We start from the raw sequence: 22,941 nt of genomic DNA on the forward strand, positions 1-22,941 counted from the left end.
CGACTGAAGTCCCGAGCCAGCGTTTTGGCCAACATCGCTGCCAAAGCTCGGCGCAGAGAGCCCCAGAGAAAGAGAGGTAGAGAGAGCTTAAGTCGAAGTAACAAGTGGCGCAGCAACAAGTAGCCGGTGTTTGCAGAGAGCAATCGAGAGCCAGTTCGTGTTCTGAAGTCTTTCGTTTTGAGAATATGAATCAAATCAAGGTTCGAGTACTCACTCGAAAACAAGTGAAACCAGATCGCCCAAACATTCTTTGGATGTTTTCCTACGCGCAGGCCAATATGAAAATGATGTTCCTGCCTGTTCCGTCTGTCAACCAGTTTCCACTGGCTTCTGTTCGGTGACCCTTTGCCAGGTGCTCCTCCGCCCTCTACACTCCCCTCCGCCGCCACCCGGTCCACTCCCACTCATCAATCACTAGTCATTAAAGCCGAGCACTAATTAATTCATCTTCTAGATACGATCGAGCAGGGCGCTAATCCCAGGCCACAAAGGTAAACAAAGCGTAAAATATGCTCAAAACTTAGCGCTAGAACATCTCCTACAGTACCACTTCTGTTTCTCGATTTTTCCAATGTCTATTTTTTTGTCAGACAGTTATGGGATCAAGCCGTAAACGTCTGAATATTTCAGAACCGAGTTGAATGCTTCAACTTTCAGTTATTTTGGTTAAAATATAACTTTGAGAGAAATTCAACGATCATTTCGCTTAATTGCATTTAACTTTTAGAAAGAAGTTAACATCTTTTACTTTAAAACACTTGATACTTAAAAACACTACATACTTATTCACTTTATGTGACAGCTGTTTCTACTTTTTGAAGCCCCTCTGTATTCACATTTTCATACATTTGCGCGTTTATAGCCACACACTTGAATATTTGAATATCACAGTAATTAATCAAAAAGTCAGAGAAATAAGCAGCACATACAAATAAATCATCGATCGTCATCGTCGGTCAAGAAACTATAAAGCACGTCCACTCCACCCTTTCAATCCGTACCCCTCTTCCATATCAAAGGAACCCATTTTGGTTTAATAAAGTTGTCAACCCACGGTACTGGCGTGTGAAGCACTCTTTGGCTTTACACAAAGAAAAAAACAGTCGTATATAACTCAATATTATGTATATTAAATGATGGATATCCTTTTTACAAACATAATTTTTATAAACTCATTGAGAGACACAAATATTACTAAAAAGATTTAATTACACATCTTCTTTCAATATAAAATGGAATCTCAAAAAATGCAGATTTCGTTCAGTGCACTTTCCAAAATAGTCAAGTGTTCGTTTTGCATTCCGCCTTCGAGTGTTTAATTGTACGCCGCATAACGGTAAACATAGCGAGGGTTAGAGAATTTTTGGACGCCCCATTAAAACACATTTTATGAATGAAAAGCGGGATGCGAAAAGCTCGACGTCTCCCCTGAGCTTTGTTTTAAGCCTCAGGGGAGCTTTGTGGAGGAAACCCGAAAAGTGCGCGGAGCTTGCGAAAAACACATTTCCCGCAACACATTTTCCATTCTGTTTCTTGTTCTCTCTGAGTGCGGTTTGCGTTTTATTTAACACGTGTTTATAGGCTTTATTAATATATTTTAATTGCTAGGACGGCTGTCGTTTTAAGCAGTATAAGTAGTGAACGTAGGACAATAGCGATTTACCGTCGCATTGGTATTCATTACCAAATGTCAAACCAAAAATGTGCGAATGGCATCATTTGGCCAGGCCAAAAAGTGAAGCCCCCTGTGATATAAGCTGGTCACAATGGCCATAAAAAGCTCCGTGGCAAGTGAATCCGAGCTTTCGTCCCGTTAGTCGCGCTACCAGCTGACCTGAAGCAACAACAACCTGTGCGGGGCAACAAAGTTTCGCGCTTTTTTCGTCCAAAGTTCATGGTCAGCGTCCTGGTGCGGAGGGGGATCTATATTCGCTGACACACGCATCCTAAAATGGCCCTTATTCGCTGCTGCTTTGAGCCACCGGAACTGCCGGAGTTCTTCGACAGCTTCGTGCAGAGATGCACGGATCCGAGCTGTGAGTAAACAAGCCTATTTCTTGGCTTAATACTTTTTACGAAGCCTGTTGAAATAGTTTTAATTACACAAATATATTCTACTTTTAAAAAATGAAAAGGATTCACTGCAAAAATAAAATGTTGATTCGTCTTTTGATATTTTTGTTTAAGTAATATCTTAAAAAATGATATTTTACTTAATAATATAATTAGTATACAATTAGAATTTTAGTTTATTACCTGGTAAGGCTTCTGATTTTTATTAAAACTTCGACTTGTCAATGCTGGCTTCCGTTCTCTTTTTTATTTGAAATCGATAACAATATTTACTTGTAATTTATAAGTTAAGTAACTAGTTATCACAACATAGAAATATTAAATATAAATTTGATCTTGGAAATATAAAAACACACAAAGATCCCAATCATTTAAAAATGCACAGTGGGCATTATTCATGATTCCCAGAAGAAGTATTTATTTTACAGTACGACAGTGTTTTTACATTTCGATGCTAAGCATTATTTGCAAGCTCTCCTCGCACGGTCACACTGCGTTCCTATCGATAAGTTAGCCAAGAGTGTCTCACCTACAAAAGGAAAACAAAGGAAAAGTGATTGCCTGCGCTCTTTTATCGCAGCGTTTTATTATCTAATGCCGCGATAAAGACCCCAAGACGCCAAAATGCCTGGTAAGCGGTCGGCGGCACAGGTGGTATTCGCTTAGCGTGCCACGGGCCATTCAACCAGATGACCTCGCCACCAGTCAATGCGAATTGCCAGCAATGACGACACCGACAAATCGATTGACTGACCCGGAGTTGGGTGTCGTTCTAAGGGGCCGGATGGGCGGGACGGGTGGCGGAAGCCATCACCCAACCAGCGATGAGCCGTCCAATCACTCAAACAGCGAAACTGTAGTCCACTAGAGCAATTATCGCGATAAGATTAAGCGGAAAATGGTGGTCGCACCCAGTCGATCCGACTCGGTTTTCACACCACAACCACCACCATCACTCTTACCAGCGGAGCGGTGGCGCCATGTTCACCTACCGCTGCATCCACGTCTGCCTGCCCAATCCCTCTAACCGCTGTGCCTTTCCTTGCGCTCTTTTAGGCTGCTGCGGATGCTGCTCGGCGCTCAGGCCGCGCTACAAGCGCCTTGTGGACAACATCTTCCCGGTGAACCCGGAGGACGGACTGGTCAAGTCCAACATGGAGAAGCTGACTTTCTACTCACTGAGCTCACCGGACAAGCTGGACCGAATTGGCGAGTACCTGTACCAGAAGGCCACCAAGGACATTAACAGGAAGCGCTACAAGTAAGTGGGTGTACAACTGTCTAGGGAATCATCTAATTTGGGTAATCACATAGGCTGGCCGAGATCGCCATGGAGGCCATGGACTTGCTGCTGCAGGCCTGTCATGCCCAGACCACGCTCAATCTGTTTGTGGAATCCTTCCTGCGCATGGTTCAGAAGCTGCTGGAGGACTCAAACCCCAACCTCAAGATAATGGCCACAAATTCGGTAAAATCCTGCCTTAAATCACCCCAAACTAGGCTCTAATCCTGAACCTTTACTTTTAGTTTGTGAAGTTTGCCAACATCAACGAGGACACACCATCCTACCATAGACGCTACGACTTCTTCATATCGAAGTTCTCCTCGATGTGCCACAGCGATGCGGCTAGCATGCGGGACAGTCTGCGTCTGGCGGGAATCAAGGGCTTGCAGGGCGTTATTCGAAAAACAGTGTCCGACGATCTGGTGGAAAACATCTGGGCGGCGGAGCATATGGAGAAGATTGTACCCTCGCTGCTGTTCAACATGCAGGTGGGTGCTTTGGTGTTTTGTGCCCTGTACAGCCGTTCGGAGATGGATGCAGCCATCCATTCCAGTTGTCTGTCCCATTGGCCAATTATTGTACTAATTTTTATGTATTTTGCATTTCGTTTTCGTGTATTTTGTTAATGCAAACCAAACCCAAACAACCACAACACAACCAACACACAACAACAACCAAACAGTTTTGTGTAAACGTTATGTTCGTGAAGAAAAATTTACTGGCGGTAATAATCGAATCGAATTGTTCCATTACATAAGCATATTACATAGTGAACGCTGATTAGCCACTTAGACCGTCTTTATAGAATACGATACTAATGTATTTTCTTTTGCTGCAGTCCGGGGATCTTACGCCCGTGGAGGACGCTACGAATGTGACACCGCCGGCGTTGGCCGAAGAGGTGCTCCGGGAGCTGGTGGGTCGCGCCTCCTTCGGACACATTCGCAGCGTACTTAAGCCGCTGCTGACGTAAGTGGTGTACCCGGAAACATAGTTATCCGTTGGTAATCAGGGGTTACCTTTCTTATTTACAGTCACTTGGATAGACATGAGCTGTGGGTGCCTAACACCTTTGCGATTCACACGTTCCGCATCGTTATGATCTCCATACAGCCGCAGTATTCTTACACCGTGGTGGAAACTCTGATGCAGCATCTGGACAACAATTTTAAGTCCTCGCCCAAGACGCGCACCTCGCTGGCCGTAGTTCTGTCGAAGATCATCGCCATAGCAGCAGGAGAGAGTGTTGGGCCTTCGGCCCTAGACATTATCAACAATTTGCTGACCCACTTACGGACCAGCGTGAGCACAACCAGCGAAATCACACCCGAGGAGTCGCAGTACCAAGAGGCGCTGATTAACGCTCTGGGCGAGTTTGCCAACCATCATCCCGACTATCAAAAGATTGAGATCATGCTGTTCATCATGAACACTGTGCCGGATCTGTCCAAAAAGAGCAAGGGGGATCAGATGCTGCAGAACATACTGCTCAAGTCCCTGCTTAAGGTGGGCACCCAGTACAGTACCGTCTCCTTTGAGAAGGCCTTTCCAGCCTCCTTCCTGCAGCCGCTGCTCAAGATGGCACGCGCTCCACACGATCCCACACGCATGGTTGTGATGCAAATCTTGCAGGCTCTACTCGACCGCCACCAGAACGAGCAGGTGCTTAGCAGCGTCAGCGTGAAGCCATATCCCGCGCTCTCCCAGGAGCCGCCCTCGCGTTCTGACATCATTTTCACGCACAAGTACGGCGCCAACATCATGCAGGCGCTGATCGATTCCATGGCGCTATCTGATCGGGTTGACGCCCTGTCCTCCAGCTTCAACACCGCCGCACTGCTCATCGTCGAGATGTCGTGCAATGAGACCGTGCAGGAGTTTCTTTTGTTTATTCTTGGGTAAGGTTGCATTTACGGTGCTTACTATAATTTGACTAATCCATAATCGTTTTACCTCCCGTAGCATTCAGCAGGTGGCCAACACCGTGGACACCTTGGGAACCGTGCATAGGTGCAGCCTGCACGCCATCTCCATTGGCCTGTTGGTGCTCATCTCGCGGGTGAGCGGCATCAACAACCTACTGGAGTACGCCCAAAAGATCGTCGAGGCACGGCGCGAGGAGGCCACCCACTATTTACCTCCGCTGTTGGAGCCCAAAAAGATGTCAGGGAAGATCTTAAATCTTTCGCTGCCGCATCTTGCTATTGACAAGTTGGCCCTGGGTGAATGCCTGCAAAACGCGGGCATGGATGCGCAGCGCTTGAACACGGGCGCTCCATATGCGCTTAACCAGACCGATCATCCCGGACACCGCCACTCTTGGGTGGAGTCAGTAAGCAACCAACTGACGCAGCGTAACAGCTCGGCGGATCTTACCGTCTACAACGGCGATGGAGACAGCGTGAGCAGTTCTCCGGGCGTATGCAAGAAGCTGCTGGCGCCAGAGTTCAATTTTGATGCCATGAAGCGGGCTCTTGCCGAGCCGACGGAGACTGTCAAGCGGGAGCAGCGTGAGCGCCAGATGCAGATCGTTCGCACCTTCCGCGAAGGCGAGTTCGATGATCTGATAAGACGCACAGAACCAAAGGTACGTAGTGTGCTCCAAAAGTCTGGAAATTTTGAGAAGGTTTTAAAATATAAAATATTAAGCCCCGGGATGAAATCCGTTTATTTCAATAAAAACTTATAAAATCGTATGATTATGAATAAGACTTTATCATCATTTGAACGAAGGACAGCGATTCTTGGCGATTCACAAATGAATAATTTCCGTAGCTCTGACCTTCTGGCACTTGTCCATTTTTATAGTAATTTCCATTAAGCACACTCTAATTTAAGTGTTAATCGGTGGCTTTTATATTATATAATATGTATACCTCAATGCACCAGAGGTACACCGACTATTAATACTATTTCCTTTAAGCGTAATGAACGTACTTAAAAATTCCATTAACATCGCGAAGCTGTATGAAAAGTTCGTAAGGTTGTGTTTGGGTCATCAAGTGAATCTTCTTAACATCGCCGAACCCATCCTTGTAGTCCTGCAAGTTGCGAGTAAAATTAACACTTCAGTCAAAGCGCTTTGAGTAATAGTCCATCCTGGTGTGGATGACTCAGTTTAATTTTGTAGATGCCATTTCGCCTTCCACTTGGGCAAAAATATATATAATATATTTGTTTTTTTGATCTCGAGAGTGATAATGATTCTCAAGTTTTTGTAGTATAAGAAAACAATTTTTTTCAGATTAATTATTTTACAGGCTAAATTCAAAATACAGATACTCACCAACTCAACAAGAAAGAAAGAAATTTATGTTGATTTAACTATAGTAAAGATGTTAATATCGTGCTTTTCTTCTATTTCCAGCACGATCTTATCCAGAACCGCCTGAACGAGCTATTTAACTCACTGGCCGTGGAGCGTCAAATCACCCAGAGCGACACTAAGGCCGCTAGCTTGCAAGCTAGCAACGAGAAGCCCATCTACGAAACAAACTTTCCCGAACTTTTTTACTACTAAACTGTATTCCTCGATCCGGAAAACTTTCCGCCGAATATTCTATACTCAATTCGAATGCGAATTTGTTTGGTGTCTGTAAGGATCTAGTTAAATTAATTAAATTTTCCGTTGTTAAATGCAAACAATTAAATTGTTAAACTATCTGGGGATATGTACTTTGAATTAATTGTTATACAAATAAAATCATATGTAAACAAGTATCTTTCAGAGTTTTTTAATCAGATATAATCAAAATTCTTTCCCAAAATGGGACGTGCTGAAAAAATGTGTACGGGAAAGACGGCATGTTGCTGCCTTGTCTCCAAGGCGACGTCGATCAGTAAACATTCGATAAAGAGTGGCGACAGATTCGCCTTTCGAGGCGATGGCACTGGGCGCAATCCCTTCTTTCGGTTTCTGGCCCACTTCCGGAAGTGCTACAAGGATAGGCTTTGCCACTTACCCCCGGGCCAGGTAACTCTAATGGGCAGCAGGGTGTGGAAGTGCATGACTCTGGCGGAGAAGGAGCCCTTTATCGCAGCCGCCCGCATGTTCAGCTACACGTTTCGATCGCGGAGCAAGAAGGTCAACTGGCTGCTTGCGAAGCTGCGGGAATCTGCTGTTGAGCTGGAATGTCAGGGCACGGCGCAGTGGATGCTGATAAACGGCATCAAGACCTGGGAGCAATGCGTGCTGAATGATCTTCTAGACCGTGGATAACAATAAAAACAAGGGAGAGTAGAATTAATTGCAATCTTTAATAAATGATCGCTCAAGGTAATTGTTACTGTGCGTACTGAAGCGAGTAAAAAATGTGTTAGAGAAAGTTATTACATGCGTTGAACTAGAAGGATTCGAAGACGCTAAATCATAATTTCTTTACAGCGTTTCTTTTTACTTAAACATAACAATCAATCTTAAAACTTCGAATTTACAACTATATGAAACATCTAAATTGTGCGAGGGCACGAGAGCGTGCGTCTACTCTAAACAAGTAGATGACGTTAAGCGCTATTACAAGATACTAATGATGTAAACGATATACAAAAATATAGATCTGCGCATACCAAAACGATCGCCGATATGCTAATGTTCAATGTACAAACGTTTAGATCAGATCGATTAGCCGTAGCTGATCACGATGGCGAAAAACGAATTTACAATTACAACTATAACGAGTCCCGGCCTCTGCGGGTAAATGAACAGAAAATGGTGGTACTGGTACTGGTGTTGGTGGACTGCTTTGAGGTTCGTGCTCAACACGTCATTTGGCCGTAGACGTCGTCCGTTTCGCTGGCCGACCAAGTGATCCTTGCCCGTGGAGCTGGCGAGGATGGTGTCGAGGGCTCCGAGTCGCCAATAAAGACCGCCGAGTCGTCGGCACTGGACGGAGTCAGTGGTCGCTCGCAGTCCGCTCCGATTTCCGAAATGGGTATGGACAGCGACGTCGTCGGCTCCTCGCTGAGCGGAACAATCTCCTTGAAACTCTGATTAGGCGGCATCACCACCAGCATATTGATGGAGATAAGCAGGGGATGAACCAGCTTTGGATCAAGGACCATCAGCGGTACCTCCTCGTTCTTCTCAAGGCTAAGGGAGCAGATCTCGGACGTCTGGGTGAACACTGCCTGGCGCTGGGCGTTTATCGAGGTCACCGTGGTGCGGACCATGAACTTGCGCTTCGTCTGCAGGCTGAGCACTCGCTCGTGCTCGTGCCGGTGGTGGCGACGAATGTTCAGTCTGCGCGAGTCCATAATCAGGATGAGATCCATTCCGTAGTTAAAGCCCGTCCAGCGCCACTTTTGGTAGCCAGGCTCGAGCAACATGCGTCCACAGCGCATGCAGCTCTCAAAGAACTGCTCATTGTCGAGCTGCTGGGGACTGCTGTGGATGCAAACAAAACAAAATTATTATTATTGCGTATTACTGCTTAAATACCGTAATAGAGTTACCAGTCCTCCTGCCCGTGATCGATCCGCAGTAGTGCATCCCAGTGGTTGTGGATGTGCCGATAAAGCCACTCCTTGGGTATGATGTTGTCATTGTAGATAATCTTCAGATCCATGTAGTGGTTGGTCAGGTACTGTGTTCGCAGCTTCTGGAAGACCCTTACATACGGCTGCCCCTCGGGCGTGGCCAGGAACGAACGCTCCTCCATGCGACTGGTAAAGTACGCCCACTGGACGACATCTCCGCTGGGCGTGTGCGTTTCCACGCCGGCATTGACAAGTCGCTCTTGTGTTTTAACCGCCTCAGCCCGCTGTATCGGGTCCTCTGGATCGTAGTCGGGATGCAGGCGCAGGAACATCCAGGTGCGCAGCAGTGTGTACAGTGAGAACTCCGTCTGCATTACGTACAAATCTGGGCTAGCGGTGAGGGCACTCATTAGCTCGATTGAGATGTGCCTCAGCAGGTTCGGCTGCTTGCTATAGATGCTTAGCAGGTTGATCTGGAACCATTGGAAGGTAGACTTCTTTACTCCAACTACACCGTACTGGCAGGCTGCTTCATAGTACTGGATAGCTGTCTCCGGACTGATGTTGTCGACCATCACCTCGGCACACTTGTCGATGATTCCGTCCAAGTGGAACAGCGTAGCCGTGGCTAAGACCGATATGACATCGGCCGACTCAATCTCGATTTCGTCGGAGTACATAGATCCAAATACAGCATCCAGACTGGCCACGGTGATCCGGTCATCGAGGATCGCGATCTGAATGAAATTCTGCTGCGCCTCCCGCCAAGTTCCATTGAACATGGTGTAGAAGTAGGGACTCTGGCTCAGGTAGACTTTGTGCAGGTGCCAGACTTTGTCCAAAGCCATTACGGCCACATCAGAGTTCTTCTCCTCCTTAAACAGAGCCTTGTATATGTACTGTGTGGTAGTAAGAAGCTTCTTCCTGGGGAAGGAGGAAATATTATATATTGTTTGATACCATTCTGAAACCACTAACTTTTTGGGCTGTGTGGTGTCCATCTGGGATTGGTCGTCCTTGCTCAACATGGAGTCCGTGCTGCGTTTCCGTTTCCGCCGGTTTCCAAACACCTCCGCCACATTCGTATGCATGGAGCCCATGATCTGACCCATGGCTCAGCAAAGGAGTCCCCCTCTGAAACAAACACAATTGTTTATTTAGAGTTTTTCGTAAGAGATTTGGGTCAACAACTAAGGCACCGGCCTCTTTATCGATCTAACAGGTTGCGTGTTGATAGCGCCCCCAAATGGAACCAGTTGACCCACTTTCGTTCCGCCAAATTGTAACGCCAGCCACTGAAACGGTGAGGAAACACTGTTCCCGGGTGGGCGAACATTCGTGTGGGTGACATTTCAGGCCCTAAGCCCAATGAAAAGCGCATCCATTCATCAATGGTGGTGATGTCATCACATCACAAAGCTGAGGCGTGATACTTTAGTTGTAATCAAATCCCCCAAAGGGAGTCGGAAAACTTGAAAAGCATTTCTCAATTGTAAATGATAAATATTTAATGTCTTACTAAGCAATTACTAGACTTAAATGCCCAAATAAATTATATAAATAAGATTTCAGTAATGGCTTTTTGTATATAGCAGTACTCATACTTTAAGATGCCATGATAGATCATAATTTTTCAGGATAATAAGTAGTCATGAATTCGTCGATTCGGCGATAGATTACATGCTAAAATTTGTAATCAGGTAAACAGGAAAATTAATCTTAGAATTAAAGAAGTTCAATCGGTGTTAATATATTGATATATTACAAGTTACACTTAATATTCCGTGCACTACACAAAATTCCGAAAATAATTAAACATCAAATGAAATCAATTACCGAACCTATGAAATAACGTCTATTATGAGATTTAATAGAAGTGACAGAAGTTCTTTATCAAATCATAAAGAGATAGGATGAAACAAAATGAAATTTTCTAAAAAAAAAACTTTTGGCTGAAATTATAAAAACCTCTGCAAGAGTATAAAAAAGTTCAATGTGACCTGAACCGTTTTGTAGCCGCTACCATTTTCGGGCAAAGTCAAAAAGGGGCTCTATAATTAGAATGAGATCAAACGAGCTCGGTTCCATGTGCGTTTTTATGCTTTGTTTATGCGGCCAATTGCTGGAGCGTTGTAAGTGTTGTAACCATGTCAAGGCCGCGACGGAAGTTATAGTTGCTGCTGGCCATAAACAAGCAAGCGCACGCTTTCGTCACCTCGCATTGGATCGCATTGATATGGACGGCCAGAGAGCTACATAGGTTCGATAATACCCGGCCACTGATTATCTATTCAGACCCATCTTAAAATAATGATTGCAGAGTCCAGCTTGGGGAAAGGTGGTGGGTTTGGGGTCCGTCAGCAGATGGCGGGTTTGTTTTGGTGTGGCGCAGTTCCGAAAACAAAAGTAAACTATTGAAAACCGGTTTTGTTTGCGTGTATTTCTTATAAGACCAAAACAAGACGACTGCATCGCTTCAAATTACGTCACCAGTTGAAGCCGGAGAGCTGAGAGAATTGGGGGTACGAAGAGGAACAAACAAAAGGGGGTGGGACAGAAAACCACCGAATACAGGCTGACATCCAAGTAACTAACTTGATTTTCATCAAGTCGTGTGGATATACAAATTTATATATCGATAATAGAACCCAATATTTTAAGTATTTAATCGTCTTAATACAGACGGCATGGAAAATAATGGTGTTTATATTTTTTGTGAAAATATAATTAAAGTCATATTTTTGGGTGTTAAGCAAGAACTTTTGGCCAAACTATCACTACACGTGTTATTAATTGTAAAACACATTTCAATTTCACCAAAGTAACTCGTTCTTGTCGTCGGTACAGAAGGTTAACTATGCATGTGAAGTTTTAAAAAAGTTTGATTATTTATATTCATGGAATTTCCACTGTAAATATATTTAAAAGATAATAAAAGTATTCGCATTTAAAGTACAACTTTTATAAGTTTAAAATTAAAAAAAAATTAATGTTGCCCAAGGAGTTAACGGCTAAATAACGTGGGTGATCGTCGAAAGAAGCCAACAAGCATGGGCGGGGACTCGAACTCGCGTACGAAATTTGGTAGGGAATTCCGGTCGCTTCAGACGACAGAGCCACCGCAGCTGGAAAGTGGTAATCGCCAGAAATGTGAGATGTATGTAGTAACTGAATTGGAAACTTGTTTTGTTAACCTGTAGATAAGGCAAATCGATCACTAAATTAAGGATCGGAAATCAGCTGATCGACATTGCAAAACGCATGTTTATTCGCACTATTTATGACTGCCTGTTGGCTTGCTCTGATAACGTTAAGAGATATGAACAACAAGCCACCAAATCACTAACTTGTTCACTCTTTTTTTATCCCCATTTTTCAGGCTGCGGAGTGCAGTTAATCTGCAGCTATAAATAGCAAACAAAAGTGAATTCGGTGGGTGACGTAGTTGGGAAAAGCAAAGAGGGGGTGGGATGGAAAACGAAGTAGAGAGGGAGAGAGAGCGCTGGCGAACGACGCAAAACTGAAGGAAATGGAAGCAAGGTACACAAAGGGGAACTGATAAACGAAACTTACTGTAAATATGCAGTTACAGTTCTGCAGTTTTATATAACTGCAATTGCACTTTACGTTCACCAACTTTGTAACAAAAAAATAAAATAAACACCGACTAAAGTTCTACGCGTTTGTGAGTAAGCGTGCGATTTATATCATTTCAATCCCGTTCGCTAGCAAATTTATCTCTGTTTTGCTGCAGTTTGCTCTCAAAATAAATTTGAGGTGGACAAACTTCGATGACTACCTCCTCATTGCGGTTATCGATAATTGATTTTGAATGACATGCGCTAGTGCGTTTTTGGATACGCGGTCACATTTCCCGCCAATTTAAAATTAGAAAAAATATATTTTTAAGTTTCGATCTAAAAAATAATTAATCTTCCATTAATTATTGGTTCTACATTATTTCAACAGGATGTTTGAGGTAATCCCGGTGCTTTTATTATAAGCTCGTATTTTATTTATTTAACAGCAATGAAAAAACGCCATTTTTAAAATTTTTACAATTGCCCAATCCAAGGAAAATGATAATGAGGATGAAATAGTTATGTTTACTAAAAAAAAATGTAGATTCCTAGCACATACATAGATACCGGGTATATACTAGGTTGACGGTAAATCAACTATAATTATACTTAAAAAAGGAAACAAACAAACAGCTGCCAATGGACTATATTTTGATATTTATATGTATATGTTTTAAAACAAGAGAGAGATTCCGGTTTTGCAATTAAATTTTGTTTCGTTCCTATGGTACCTAGTCGTCCGACTTTAATAAATTCGTCCAGATTTTTTAAAAACTGAGAGACTAGTTTGCGTAGAAACGGATAGACGGACATGGCCGATCGACTCTCCTGGTGATGCTTATCTAGAATATATTTATAGGTTAGGTATATTTAAAGGCATACATGTTAGTTGTCATGATGACACAAGTCCCGGTCTTGGTTTTGTACGTTATTTCAATTTTTCTTTTAGCATGTCTGCATATTTTTTGAGATGACAGTCTGACCGGATACAATTTTTTGGCCAAACTGCCCAACAAAGCTGCTCAGTGCTTTTCCGGCAAACTCGAACATCTGAAGAGCTCACCTTAATTAATTTTGCTGAGCTGTAATTAATCCGATCCATTCTGGCTTTTTTCATCACCCGCCTCAGCACGTTTTGATCGAGTACTTGAGCTCAAACTCTTGACCAATGTTTTCAACATTGTCACACAAAGAATCTTCTACCAATTGATTCTCCAACAAACAATTTAAATTTACAGTTTTAACAAATTTTTGTTGAAAGTAGCAATGTTTACCGAATTAATTTTTGACACACACAGTTCACTTGGAGAATAATTCTCCAATTCTGCAAAAAAAATATCTCAAGAGCTCGTCTGCATTTTTAAACGGTCGCTTGCTCTTTGATTATACCAAATATCTATCTCCATCGAGAACTTTCAAAATCACTTGGGATCCCAAACCATATTGTTGAGAATGTTTTCTCTTATTTTCCTTAACCCAGTCTATCATAGTTATGAAGCATTTCTTTCTATGTTTGTTATTCCCTTGCAGAGGGTAGTATAATTTTGGTCAGAAGTGTGCAACGCAGTGAAGGAGACATCTCCGACCCTATAAAGTATATATATTCTTGATCAGGATAGCGTCCTGATGGAATAAGGTTTCAAAGCGTAAAAAAAAAAACAAAAGGAATATTTTATTGTTTTGGTGAGTGAAAACTATGATATACTCCTTCAAGTCGTTTTACCCAATTTATTTAACACCTATATTAATACCAGTGAGAAGTTTGCGTTTATTTTTCTGACAACCGCAAAATAAATTGACGAAAATTTTAATATTTATATTCTTATCCAATAGATTGTCGAACCTGAGTAACAGATTAAGGAGAGGGAAACTTTACTTATGCTTTCATTTTAGTTGTACTTGGTTTTATTTCACCATCTAGAACAAAGAACATTTTTTTAATGTTGAAAGACAAATGCTTTCGACAAAGTTTTCAGAACAATTTCAATCTTTTATATAGCAAATCTATGAGATGACCCCTAAAGCACGATTAATCCTTTGCTGAAAGACGGAGGTCTCATTTTTACAACCAAATGGCATCGACAAAAACTTACATTGCCGAATTGAAATCGGAATTTATTTAAAACCACTTGCAATGTCTAAACTTCAAATGAATTTGACTCCTCTAAGTGTAATGATCTGTTCAGCTGATAGGGGCGAATGATGGTTGTCTGCGACTGAATTTACGCTAATATCTCTATAATCTACGCATTAGCTATCACTGTCATGCTTCAGCAATAGGCTCCCGAGTCAAAAATAAATGAAAAGGGGCTCACCAAGTTGGTACAGGATTCCTTAAGGCTTAACATTGCACACATCTAGGCGCTTCACATTTTTGGTATCATCTGTAAAGCTTTCTGAAATATATTGTAAAGCTTTCTGGGGGAAATAATCTTGTTTTAAGATATCTTCCTATATTTCTTATTGCAACAGCCCACCATTTATTGTTCAAGCTTCCACTGTTTGGATGACACCTTTCGCCGGTTCACGTCGTGTCCTGACCGAAGAATGATTACGTATTTTCTCCATGGAAATACTTGCAACTCAACCTGTAAATAATCATGAGTGTTCCCAACAAGCCCAGAAAAAGTGATAATGCAATTTCTTCTGTGTCCAAGTTACTCCAATTTGGATAACAGGGTAAAAGATTTGCGAAAACCTCTTTGGACTCACTTAATGCCGAAATTAAGCTACTTTCTTGCTTCCTGACTCCCGGGACAACTTAATAAAACTTTAACAAAAACACAACTCCCTTTTCGTGCAAAATATGCGACATCATCTGCAACTTCTTCATCTTAAAAATGTCTACTTTGTTGCTGCAAAGGAACTGCTCTTCCGTGATTATTGGACGCGAATAGGAGTGGAATTATTTCTGGGTTTTGAATTTGGATTTCTCGATTTTTCCTTTGACACGTCTTTTGCCAATGACCATTCGTTTTCGAATGTCAATCCCCTTTTTTATTCATGCCATGCTCGGCAAAGGCTGTCAACTTAGTCTCAACCATGCTATCACCAACAATTTTGGACATACAACATGGCAACCATACTCAGTAACAGTTTTAACAGCTTTTGTTGAGTGTGCAAATTTTTAAGCCTACGACATATATAACTGCTTAAAATTATAAATTTAACTTTTAATTTGGCAAATACATTTTTGGAGAGAGATTAGAAGGCTCCGTTCCACGATTATGTCTGTTGAAGAAAGCAAGCAAATCAGTTTGGGAATTAGGACTTCTTAAAGTAAATGGGTGACCCCATTGTCATTTACCTTGGTAAATTTAGGTGTTCGACTCAACGTTGACTTCACTCTGTCTCCAGCTGGAGTACAGTGGAAGAGGGCACTCCTGAAGGTAGGGCCCAGGTTATTCCCTAGTAATTCAACATTGATCATATACTTCACTCTTATATTGCGATCAAATGAATGGTCAACCCCAGAACAGAATGGTCAACCCCAGACAAAAATCTCCAATCATTTTAAAACCCTTCCAGGCCTGACCTACTTCTGATCTTAGCCTTTATGATTGACTGTAAAATTAAACAAGAAAGGAAAGCTAACTTCGGACGGAGCCGGAGTTGATATACCCTTGCAGAATATTCTGTAAATTATATTCTCCAAAACTATTCATTTGATTCATTCTTAATACTCATACAAAATCCCAACTTCCTAACTTTAAAAACACAAAAGTTATGGCATTTCCAATTGTTCAGTTATATGGCACCTGTAGGATATAGTCGGCCGATCCTTATGAAATTTGGTAGGTCGGATTGATTGGCCAAATATAAAACCCATATAGAATCCCAACTTCCTAACTTTAAAGAATACCAAAGTTATGGCATTTCCGATCGTTCAGTTATATGGCGGCTATAGGATAAAGTCGGCCGATCCCGGCCGTTCTGACTTATATACTGCGTGCAAAGGAAAGAAGGGTGTATGCAAAGTTTCAACTCGATACATACTCACTTTTGTTATACGTTAGGTCCCACAACTTAAAAAAAAACAAACAACCTACATAGGCACAGGGAACGGAATGTAATGGACTATTCAATAAAACATCGTTCTCTTTTAAATTACAACAAACTTTTAAATGTTCTTGTATGCCTAATCCTCATACTTTAATAGCAACAATCTGAGCAAAAGCTAAATTTTTGAGACAATTTTTTTATTATTTTTGACATTAATTTTTTCTTGTTTAAAAATAAATCTTGTCAATCTCAATTTCATTAGCAAGTTTTTTGTAATGGAAACGTAAATGATATTAGCTATCTTAAAGTATTTAGATCTTCCCGAACTTTGCCCGCATGCACGCAACCAGTGTTGCAAAATGCCGGAATTCAGTGTGACCTTGTCACACGGTATTTTTACACAAGCAAATAATAGTGTAATCGAATTTTCTGTGCTGCGCAGCAGTTAAATAAAATATAATACACCGCAGCTGCAGATAGAAATCGGACTTAAAAACCAGTGCAAGTTGCATTCGCCCCAAATTGAAGGTACGCCGACAAAGTGAGACAAGAACAATTGCCAAAATAGTGGTGTAAAAGGTCAAAGTGGCAGCCGTGAAAAGTGGCACACAACAACAAATACACACACGACAATAAAAACACCCACAATTACTGAATGCTTTTTGCCCTCGTTATCGTTATCGCTTTCGTTTCGCATCTGTATTTTTCGCAGGCGCATTTTCGTGGGGCGTGCAATGTTTAGGATCCATCTGAAAATGGGTCCGCAACGCAACAACAACAATGGTGCTGCCGGGAGTAGCAACGGCGGAGGTCGTCACCTGAAGGAGTTCACCTGCTGCTTCGGGCTGCATGTCCACACGGCCACCTTGATGATCGGATTGTGGCACCTGGTAAGTGAACTTCCGGAGAGCCTCTGACCTTTTGAGAGGTATATATGTACATGTGCAAATCCATACTTACACATGTGTCCTCAAACACCCACGCATGCAATCGGCGGATTGTGCGAAAAACTTTTGACCCTGTTCAGTGTCACGCAGGGGAAAAATCAATGGCGCAATGACTGCCAAACTTTTGCGAGGCGAGCCAACTCTGCACTTTCCCCGCCCGTGACGTCAATGGGGCTGATTGGTCGGCTACTGCGTCAGCTGATCAAATTGCCTATAAACTGGTGGCTTTTTTTGGCATTACGCATTCTTGCTGCTGCGGAAGTTTCCAAATCCCTCGTCCATTGTCCGAAAAGTAACCTTTCACAAGCCCCTGACTCCGCATAAGCAATTGCCACACTGCGAAAAACTCATTCGGTTTTGGGCTGTATCACAATACAATACATACCAAAGAAATTCAATAATACATTAAATTGGGTCACTGTAACGTATGGACAATTAAAATTACGATATCATTTTAAATTTATTTTGAAAAGCTTAGTATAAGCCACTATTTACTCTGGCAAATTATGGGGTGACTGGTTAATTGTATTTTATTATCTCAATATTCGAAATACTCCAGAAAATAAATGAATGATATAGAATGTAAAAATTTTTTTAATACCTATTTTCAATCAGGAGATATATTTTTATTCTCTAATTTGGACTTTCTTTAGTTTCTTTAATATACACAACATTTTTGAAAAAAAAATATATGTAAGTTTACTTTTTACAAATGCTGTTCGCAGTATTGCAGTTGTTGTCGCGCTAGGACAAAAACACACAAATAAATTAAATTTAGGTTAAAACCAAAATAAATGAATGTGTATAAATGTTTCTGGTTAATTGTAAAGGATAACAATTTCTCTTAAAAAAAATATCAACATACAGTATTTTTATTTGTGCACAATTCATGTGTATTCGCCCACTACTTTCATCATGCATTTCCAATGCTCTGATACCTGCTGTTAATTATGGTTCGGGTCACGTTTTGCAGCAGAAACTCCGTCACATGCGTTGCCTCAGTGATTATGGTTTGGAAATCACGGTAGTTATCTGCCTTAAATGCAATCTCATGGGCTTCTTTGTTTACATTTAATAGATAGGTTAGCGTTAGAGGCCTAAAAAAACAAAGCGATACCAAAAATCGAAGATTTAGATGACTCATAAGAAGAGTGATAACTTATTGTTGATTAACGAATGTTTGCAGATAAGCTGCGGCTCACCGCGCATTAAATTTCAAAATGATGAATAATAAGGCAAAAGATGGTGAGTTGCCGCATCTAAGGTCGAGGTGTCATCAAAGTAAAGCCTTCAACATGAGATACTTAGATACCGAATAGGATATCCAACAGCGGCCATATGAGCAAACAGCAACCAGATACATATTTTTCAGTTATTTTTAATAACTACACGTACCCGACGGACGATGACAAAATATTTACACTTCAAGAGGTTTACCCTTGGTTTTCGGTATACATTCTTCTTCTGGAGCAACATTGTGATGTGGGCTGCCATAAATCCGAGAATTGTTAATTCAGCTGTCATCTATCAGCACACAGGTTGCAAATCAAATCAAGCGAAGCTCTCTTATCTATTTTGGACAGCTTATCTTGATGAGCGGACCAACACACCTGCTAAACGCACTTGAAATACTTTTAGATGTTGAGATATCTCTGAATTCCCCACACTCGTGATCCTTGAGAATCTTTGCTTCGTTCTTGACGTTTCACAAATTAATACAAACTTGTGAAACATTTTTCTGGCTACACACCTTTACCCACATTGCTCATTTCCAATGAAAGCGCTTCCGGAGGAAGCTGTCGGATTGGTGAAGGCGTCTGCAAGATTCGAATGCAATGCCCCAAGCAGATGGCACAGATCCTGAAGACAATTCTAGTTGCTTCTGTGACTCCAAAGAAACATCCAAACCTCGCACCTATGCATTTAAGGAAGCTGCGGCAGGCGATGCGGTTGAGGAGGAGAAGGAAAGGAAACAGGAGAGGGACGATGGCCTAAAGCATCTGTACAACAATCCAGCTGGCAACAATCGTACTCCTTCCTCCGTGTTAGGCATCCAGGCTGGCGTCTTCAACAACCTGAACGAGCGTACACTGTCCTCATTGGGCTACTCGTCAGCCAGTACGTTAAAGCCACTGGAAATCAGTAAATCACTGGGGGAAAAGACCAATTTGTACCATAAACTCGTGGATCTTGTGAGGCGACGCATCAAGCCCAACTCGATTATCACCATCGGAAAGAGTCAGCATCCTGTGCATCTAATGGTGCTTCAGAGCTTTTCACGTACGTTTCGTGATGTCAGTAATGAGTTGAGCGTGGATCTGCCCGAGGAGAAAGTGACGCCGCGCTCCTTTAGGCTTATCTACGACTGGATGATTGAGGACACGCCAATTCTGCCCCGCCTCGGTCTACTGGAGGTTCTCCAGGCTGCCAGTTTTCTGCAGATTCCGCAGCTGGCCAGCCAGTGCGAGTATTGTCTGAAGAATGGCTTCAGGGAGGAGTCTGCGGCGATGCTGTATTTGGAGGCTAAGCTCCTTAAACTAGAGCAGAACCATCGGCACTTACTTGTGCGCATCTCAAAGTTTTTCCTGACGCTGGTTGCGTCAAAAGAGTTCCTGCGACTGCAGCTTAACCCACTGCTCATGCTGATCATGTCGAGCGATATTGGCGTCAATACGGAGTTGGAGGTCTTCATGGCAGCCGTTCGCTGGCTTAATCACCAATGGCCCCAACGACAGGGAAACATTACAGTGGTTGCATCCAGCATACGTTTCGGTCTGATCCCGCCGTGGTTGCTCATCCGTTTGCAGAAGCCCGATATCACCGCTGTGGAGGTGAGGAGAATTGTAACTGAGCCAGAGGTGCGCCAAGCCATTCATGACGGCATTGCCTACACCACCACGCGACTCTTTTTTGGAGCTGATCGCGAGGCCTTCAAGAACCATTTGCACAACTCGAGCGCCCATCCACCGATTCAGCGGACCTGGATTTACGACCGGAAGTGTCGCCATCACCATCGCTTGCACTGCAAGATCACACTGGAACTAACCTACGAAACGTTTGTAGAGTACCTAAACTATCTTCAGAATCAGAACCGGGACTATTGGCATTCTATAGAAATTGCGGAGGCCAGCAATGTGTGTTTCAATTGCCAGGCCGTTGCCAAAGAGTTGGAATAACTAAGCCCCTTGATTGACCTTAGATGTTATTTGTAAAAATTGTGAAATATATCTTGATACTTAATTGAAAACCTGCGGATCTCTGAAATTTAACAAATAATTTAAATATGTAAATGTCGGTGTGAGCTTTGGGGAAAAAAAGGCATACTGCCGTTATATGAACAAAATACTTTTAAGAAAAATGGCATACTATTTCACTTGTTACCACTAAACTTTTCTTACGTTTTCTTTGCAGTTTTTGAACATCTTAGCATTGAGCGTTCTGGCAGTTATATGGCGCAATCCCGAGATGATGGACGAGCTGGAAGGTGGCACCCACGACTACACTGTGGATCTGAGTGCACCGGCACTACCCACGCCGCTGAGCAAGGTCGAACCGCCCTACGCCTACCGCGACCACTCCTTCAACTATCGTAAGCGTTACCGTAAGCAGTGGAGAGAACAAGTTCCGCATTGGATTTTAATTGATGTTTTTTCCTGCAGAGAACTTTGACATGGGCGGCTTGGTGTGCACCTGTATGATAGCCATCACGTTGATGATGATCTACGGCACCATCAAGGGGAAACCTTCGCACCTGTTGCCCTTCTTTTGTTTGCAGTTGTTTGATTTCGCCATTACCACGTGAGTTTTATAAGCGGGGGAGTCACAGAAACCTCTACAGACTAAAAGAAAATACTTTCGGCTGTTACCTTCTGTAATCCTTAGATCCGGGGACTGCCTGGTTTAATTTACTAATATAACGATCTATTTGCTAATTACAGTCTCACCGCTGCTGGATATCTGTGCTACCTGCAGGCCATTCACAGCATCATTGCCGAGTCGCATCGCTTACCATGGCGCGAGAAGCTGCTGGAACTGCCGCCAGAGGAGCTGGTTGTTGTAGTCCTTCTCGTCTTTATTTGCATTGTTTTTCTCAAGGCCTACTGCATTGGTATCGTTTGGCGCTGCTACAAGTACTTGACCCTGCGTCAACAACACGTTCGCACCCTGTTCCCGTTCCTTGAGCCACCAACTGGAGTCCACAGTGTTGGCGGAACCTTCGGTGCCGAGGAGCGGTCCTACTCCACGCTGCTGCCCAATTACGATGAAGCGATTGCCCAGTACTTGAAGCAGGCACCGCCGCCATCTTACCAGGTGGCCATGTCCAACTACGAGGAGGCCGAGGACGCTGCGGCTGAAGGGGCAGAGGTCAATCCTTCAGTGGCACCCTTGTTTGTGGCCCTCGGGGCAGCCACCACAGCTAACGTCGCCTCCAACACGGATGACAACATGGATAACAACAATGATCAGCCGAACAACAACAACACGATGCATGTGAACGCCAATACGCCGCCAATGCGTCGCAGCGATGCCGCTGTAAGCGCCAATGTCGACGAGGAGGATGACGACCTAGAGGTGATCGACGCGGGCGTGGATATAATTGGGGGTATTCCACCTCCTCCGCCCTACAACGACGTTGCCGATGCCCAGGTGCAGGTGCCATCGCAGTCGCCGCTGCACCGCCAGCCCAACATCCCGGGACAAGTATTTGACGGTCGCGACGAGAGCCAGGCCTAAGTTGTAGCTTGGATTAGTTTGCTTCTCATGGCGAGTGGGTTGTGATCATTGGTGACCACCCCTCTCCACCTCCTCTTCTTGCCCAGATGATCTGGTTTCATCTAACAGCTATCATTCCCAGGCACACATACACGATCTATAAGGTTGCTTCAATGTATCTATCAGTGTTTTTAGAGAATCGAAGCCCAAACTAGTTTTGCTTTTAGCCGTCGCTCATTATTGTTGTTTAACGTACAATTAAGATGCTCTAGTTGCTGCTCATTTAGTATACATCACAAGCAAGCAAAACCAAAAACATTTTGCGATGCTGGCGAGGAAAGCTTCAATTCCTTTTCGGCCGCATCTGACCCGAAAGTAGCTGCAACAATCTGTTAGATCGTTTTTCATTTGGCCCGAAATAGCCTGAGCATTTCGGATAGTCTAGGCCCAAGTAGTTGTTACCAGAGAGTATCGCTGGCATAATAACGATGTTCTTTGTTTTAAGCTATCTCGTAAGACTCTATGCATATTGAATACCGAGTACTGAATTCATAGCACAGCATACATAATCCATAAATTATGATGATATTATCAATTGTATTTTACTATTGCGTATTAATACCAGCAATTGTATTGTTTTATGTGTGTACAATATCTAAATGTATACTGTGTACTAAATATGCAGAGATATTCGAATAAAAATTAGTTTATATTTAATGTCATTTGATTTGATTTCAACAACCTGTTTTTATATTTTTAATTCATCCTGATTTCAGTCTAAAGTTTGTAACGCAGGGAAGAAGAAATTTCCAAACATATAAAAAATATACTTGATCCGGATGGATCAATATCGAGATATACGAAT

General features: G+C 42.8%; 5 protein-coding genes across 7 annotated transcripts; 4 read left to right on the forward strand and 1 right to left on the reverse strand.

The window, feature by feature from the left end:
* The first annotated feature begins 1,553 nt into the window (after positions 1 to 1,553).
* On the forward strand, positions 1,554 to 7,078 carry LOC108049617 (protein EFR3 homolog cmp44E). Of its 2 annotated transcripts, none has more exons than XM_017130858.2 (8): positions 1,554 to 2,036; positions 3,130 to 3,334; positions 3,388 to 3,541; positions 3,601 to 3,846; positions 4,197 to 4,327; positions 4,393 to 5,256; positions 5,321 to 5,945; positions 6,726 to 7,078. In XM_017130858.2, the coding sequence occupies exons 1-8, from the start codon at positions 1,952 to 1,954 to the stop codon at positions 6,876 to 6,878; spliced, it is 2,463 nt and encodes an 820-aa protein (XP_016986347.1). In that variant the 5' UTR covers positions 1,554 to 1,951; the 3' UTR covers positions 6,879 to 7,078. The 2 variants fall into 2 exon arrangements, with proteins under 2 accessions (XP_016986347.1, XP_016986348.1); XM_017130859.2 differs by lacking the exon at positions 1,554 to 2,036 and adding an exon at positions 2,563 to 2,704.
* Positions 7,079 to 7,094: 16 nt separating this feature from the next.
* LOC108049623 lies at positions 7,095 to 7,638 on the forward strand. Its single transcript, XM_017130866.2, has one exon. The coding sequence runs from the start codon at positions 7,125 to 7,127 to the stop codon at positions 7,575 to 7,577; it is 453 nt and encodes a 150-aa protein (XP_016986355.2). The 5' UTR covers positions 7,095 to 7,124; the 3' UTR covers positions 7,578 to 7,638.
* Positions 7,597 to 12,615, reverse strand: LOC108049618 (protein germ cell-less). Its single transcript, XM_017130861.2, has 4 exons — positions 12,407 to 12,615; positions 9,812 to 9,967; positions 8,810 to 9,757; positions 7,597 to 8,741 (listed from the first exon to the last, which is right to left on the reverse strand). The coding sequence occupies exons 2-4, from the start codon at positions 9,943 to 9,945 to the stop codon at positions 8,114 to 8,116; spliced, it is 1,710 nt and encodes a 569-aa protein (XP_016986350.1). The 5' UTR covers positions 9,946 to 9,967; positions 12,407 to 12,615; the 3' UTR covers positions 7,597 to 8,113.
* Positions 12,616 to 16,811: 4,196 nt separating this feature from the next.
* Positions 16,812 to 22,793, forward strand: LOC108049620 (lysosomal-associated transmembrane protein 4A). Of its 2 annotated transcripts, none has more exons than XM_017130863.2 (5): positions 16,812 to 16,944; positions 17,129 to 17,306; positions 20,775 to 20,964; positions 21,023 to 21,161; positions 21,302 to 22,793. In XM_017130863.2, exons 2-5 carry the CDS (start codon positions 17,151 to 17,153, stop codon positions 22,095 to 22,097), a joined length of 1,281 nt encoding a protein of 426 aa, XP_016986352.2. In that variant the 5' UTR covers positions 16,812 to 16,944; positions 17,129 to 17,150; the 3' UTR covers positions 22,098 to 22,793. The 2 variants fall into 2 exon arrangements, with proteins under 2 accessions (XP_016986352.2, XP_016986353.2); XM_017130864.2 differs by having other exon boundaries at positions 20,775 to 20,952.
* On the forward strand, positions 18,823 to 20,695 carry LOC108049619. Its single transcript, XM_017130862.2, has one exon. The coding sequence runs from the start codon at positions 19,199 to 19,201 to the stop codon at positions 20,537 to 20,539; it is 1,341 nt and encodes a 446-aa protein (XP_016986351.2). The 5' UTR covers positions 18,823 to 19,198; the 3' UTR covers positions 20,540 to 20,695.
* Positions 22,794 to 22,941: the final 148 nt, after the last annotated feature.

The sequence above is a fragment of the Drosophila rhopaloa genome, unplaced genomic scaffold (assembly GCF_018152115.1).
Source record: "Drosophila rhopaloa isolate 14029-0021.01 unplaced genomic scaffold, ASM1815211v1 contig_69, whole genome shotgun sequence".
NCBI lineage: Eukaryota > Metazoa > Arthropoda > Insecta > Diptera > Drosophilidae > Drosophila > Drosophila rhopaloa.

What these genes read in the sequence shown, in the direction of transcription:
- LOC108049623 (XM_017130866.2), top strand. Translation starts at nt 7,125, where the DNA reads ATGGGACGTGCTGAAAAAATGTGTACGGGAAAGACGGCATGTTGCTGC.
- LOC108049619 (XM_017130862.2), top strand. Translation starts at nt 19,199, where the DNA reads ATGCCCCAAGCAGATGGCACAGATCCTGAAGACAATTCTAGTTGCTTC.
- LOC108049618 (XM_017130861.2), bottom strand. Translation starts at nt 9,945, where the DNA reads ATGGGTCAGATCATGGGCTCCATGCATACGAATGTGGCGGAGGTGTTT. An exon ending in GACACCACACAGCCCAAAAA is followed by an intron (nt 9,758 to 9,811) that starts GTTAGTGGTTTC and finishes CTCCTTCCCCAG; the next exon opens with GAAGAAGCTTCTTACTACCA. An exon ending in GATCACGGGCAGGAGGACTG is followed by an intron (nt 8,742 to 8,809) that starts GTAACTCTATTA and finishes TTGCATCCACAG; the next exon opens with CAGTCCCCAGCAGCTCGACA.
- LOC108049617 (XM_017130858.2), top strand. Translation starts at nt 1,952, where the DNA reads ATGGCCCTTATTCGCTGCTGCTTTGAGCCACCGGAACTGCCGGAGTTC. An exon ending in ATTAACAGGAAGCGCTACAA is followed by an intron (nt 3,335 to 3,387) that starts GTAAGTGGGTGT and finishes GTAATCACATAG; the next exon opens with GCTGGCCGAGATCGCCATGG. An exon ending in CGCTGCTGTTCAACATGCAG is followed by an intron (nt 3,847 to 4,196) that starts GTGGGTGCTTTG and finishes CTTTTGCTGCAG; the next exon opens with TCCGGGGATCTTACGCCCGT.
- LOC108049620 (XM_017130863.2), top strand. Translation starts at nt 17,151, where the DNA reads ATGTTTAGGATCCATCTGAAAATGGGTCCGCAACGCAACAACAACAAT. An exon ending in TGATCGGATTGTGGCACCTG is followed by an intron (nt 17,307 to 20,774) that starts GTAAGTGAACTT and finishes TTTTCTTTGCAG; the next exon opens with TTTTTGAACATCTTAGCATT. An exon ending in CAACTATCGTAAGCGTTACC is followed by an intron (nt 20,965 to 21,022) that starts GTAAGCAGTGGA and finishes TTTTTCCTGCAG; the next exon opens with AGAACTTTGACATGGGCGGC.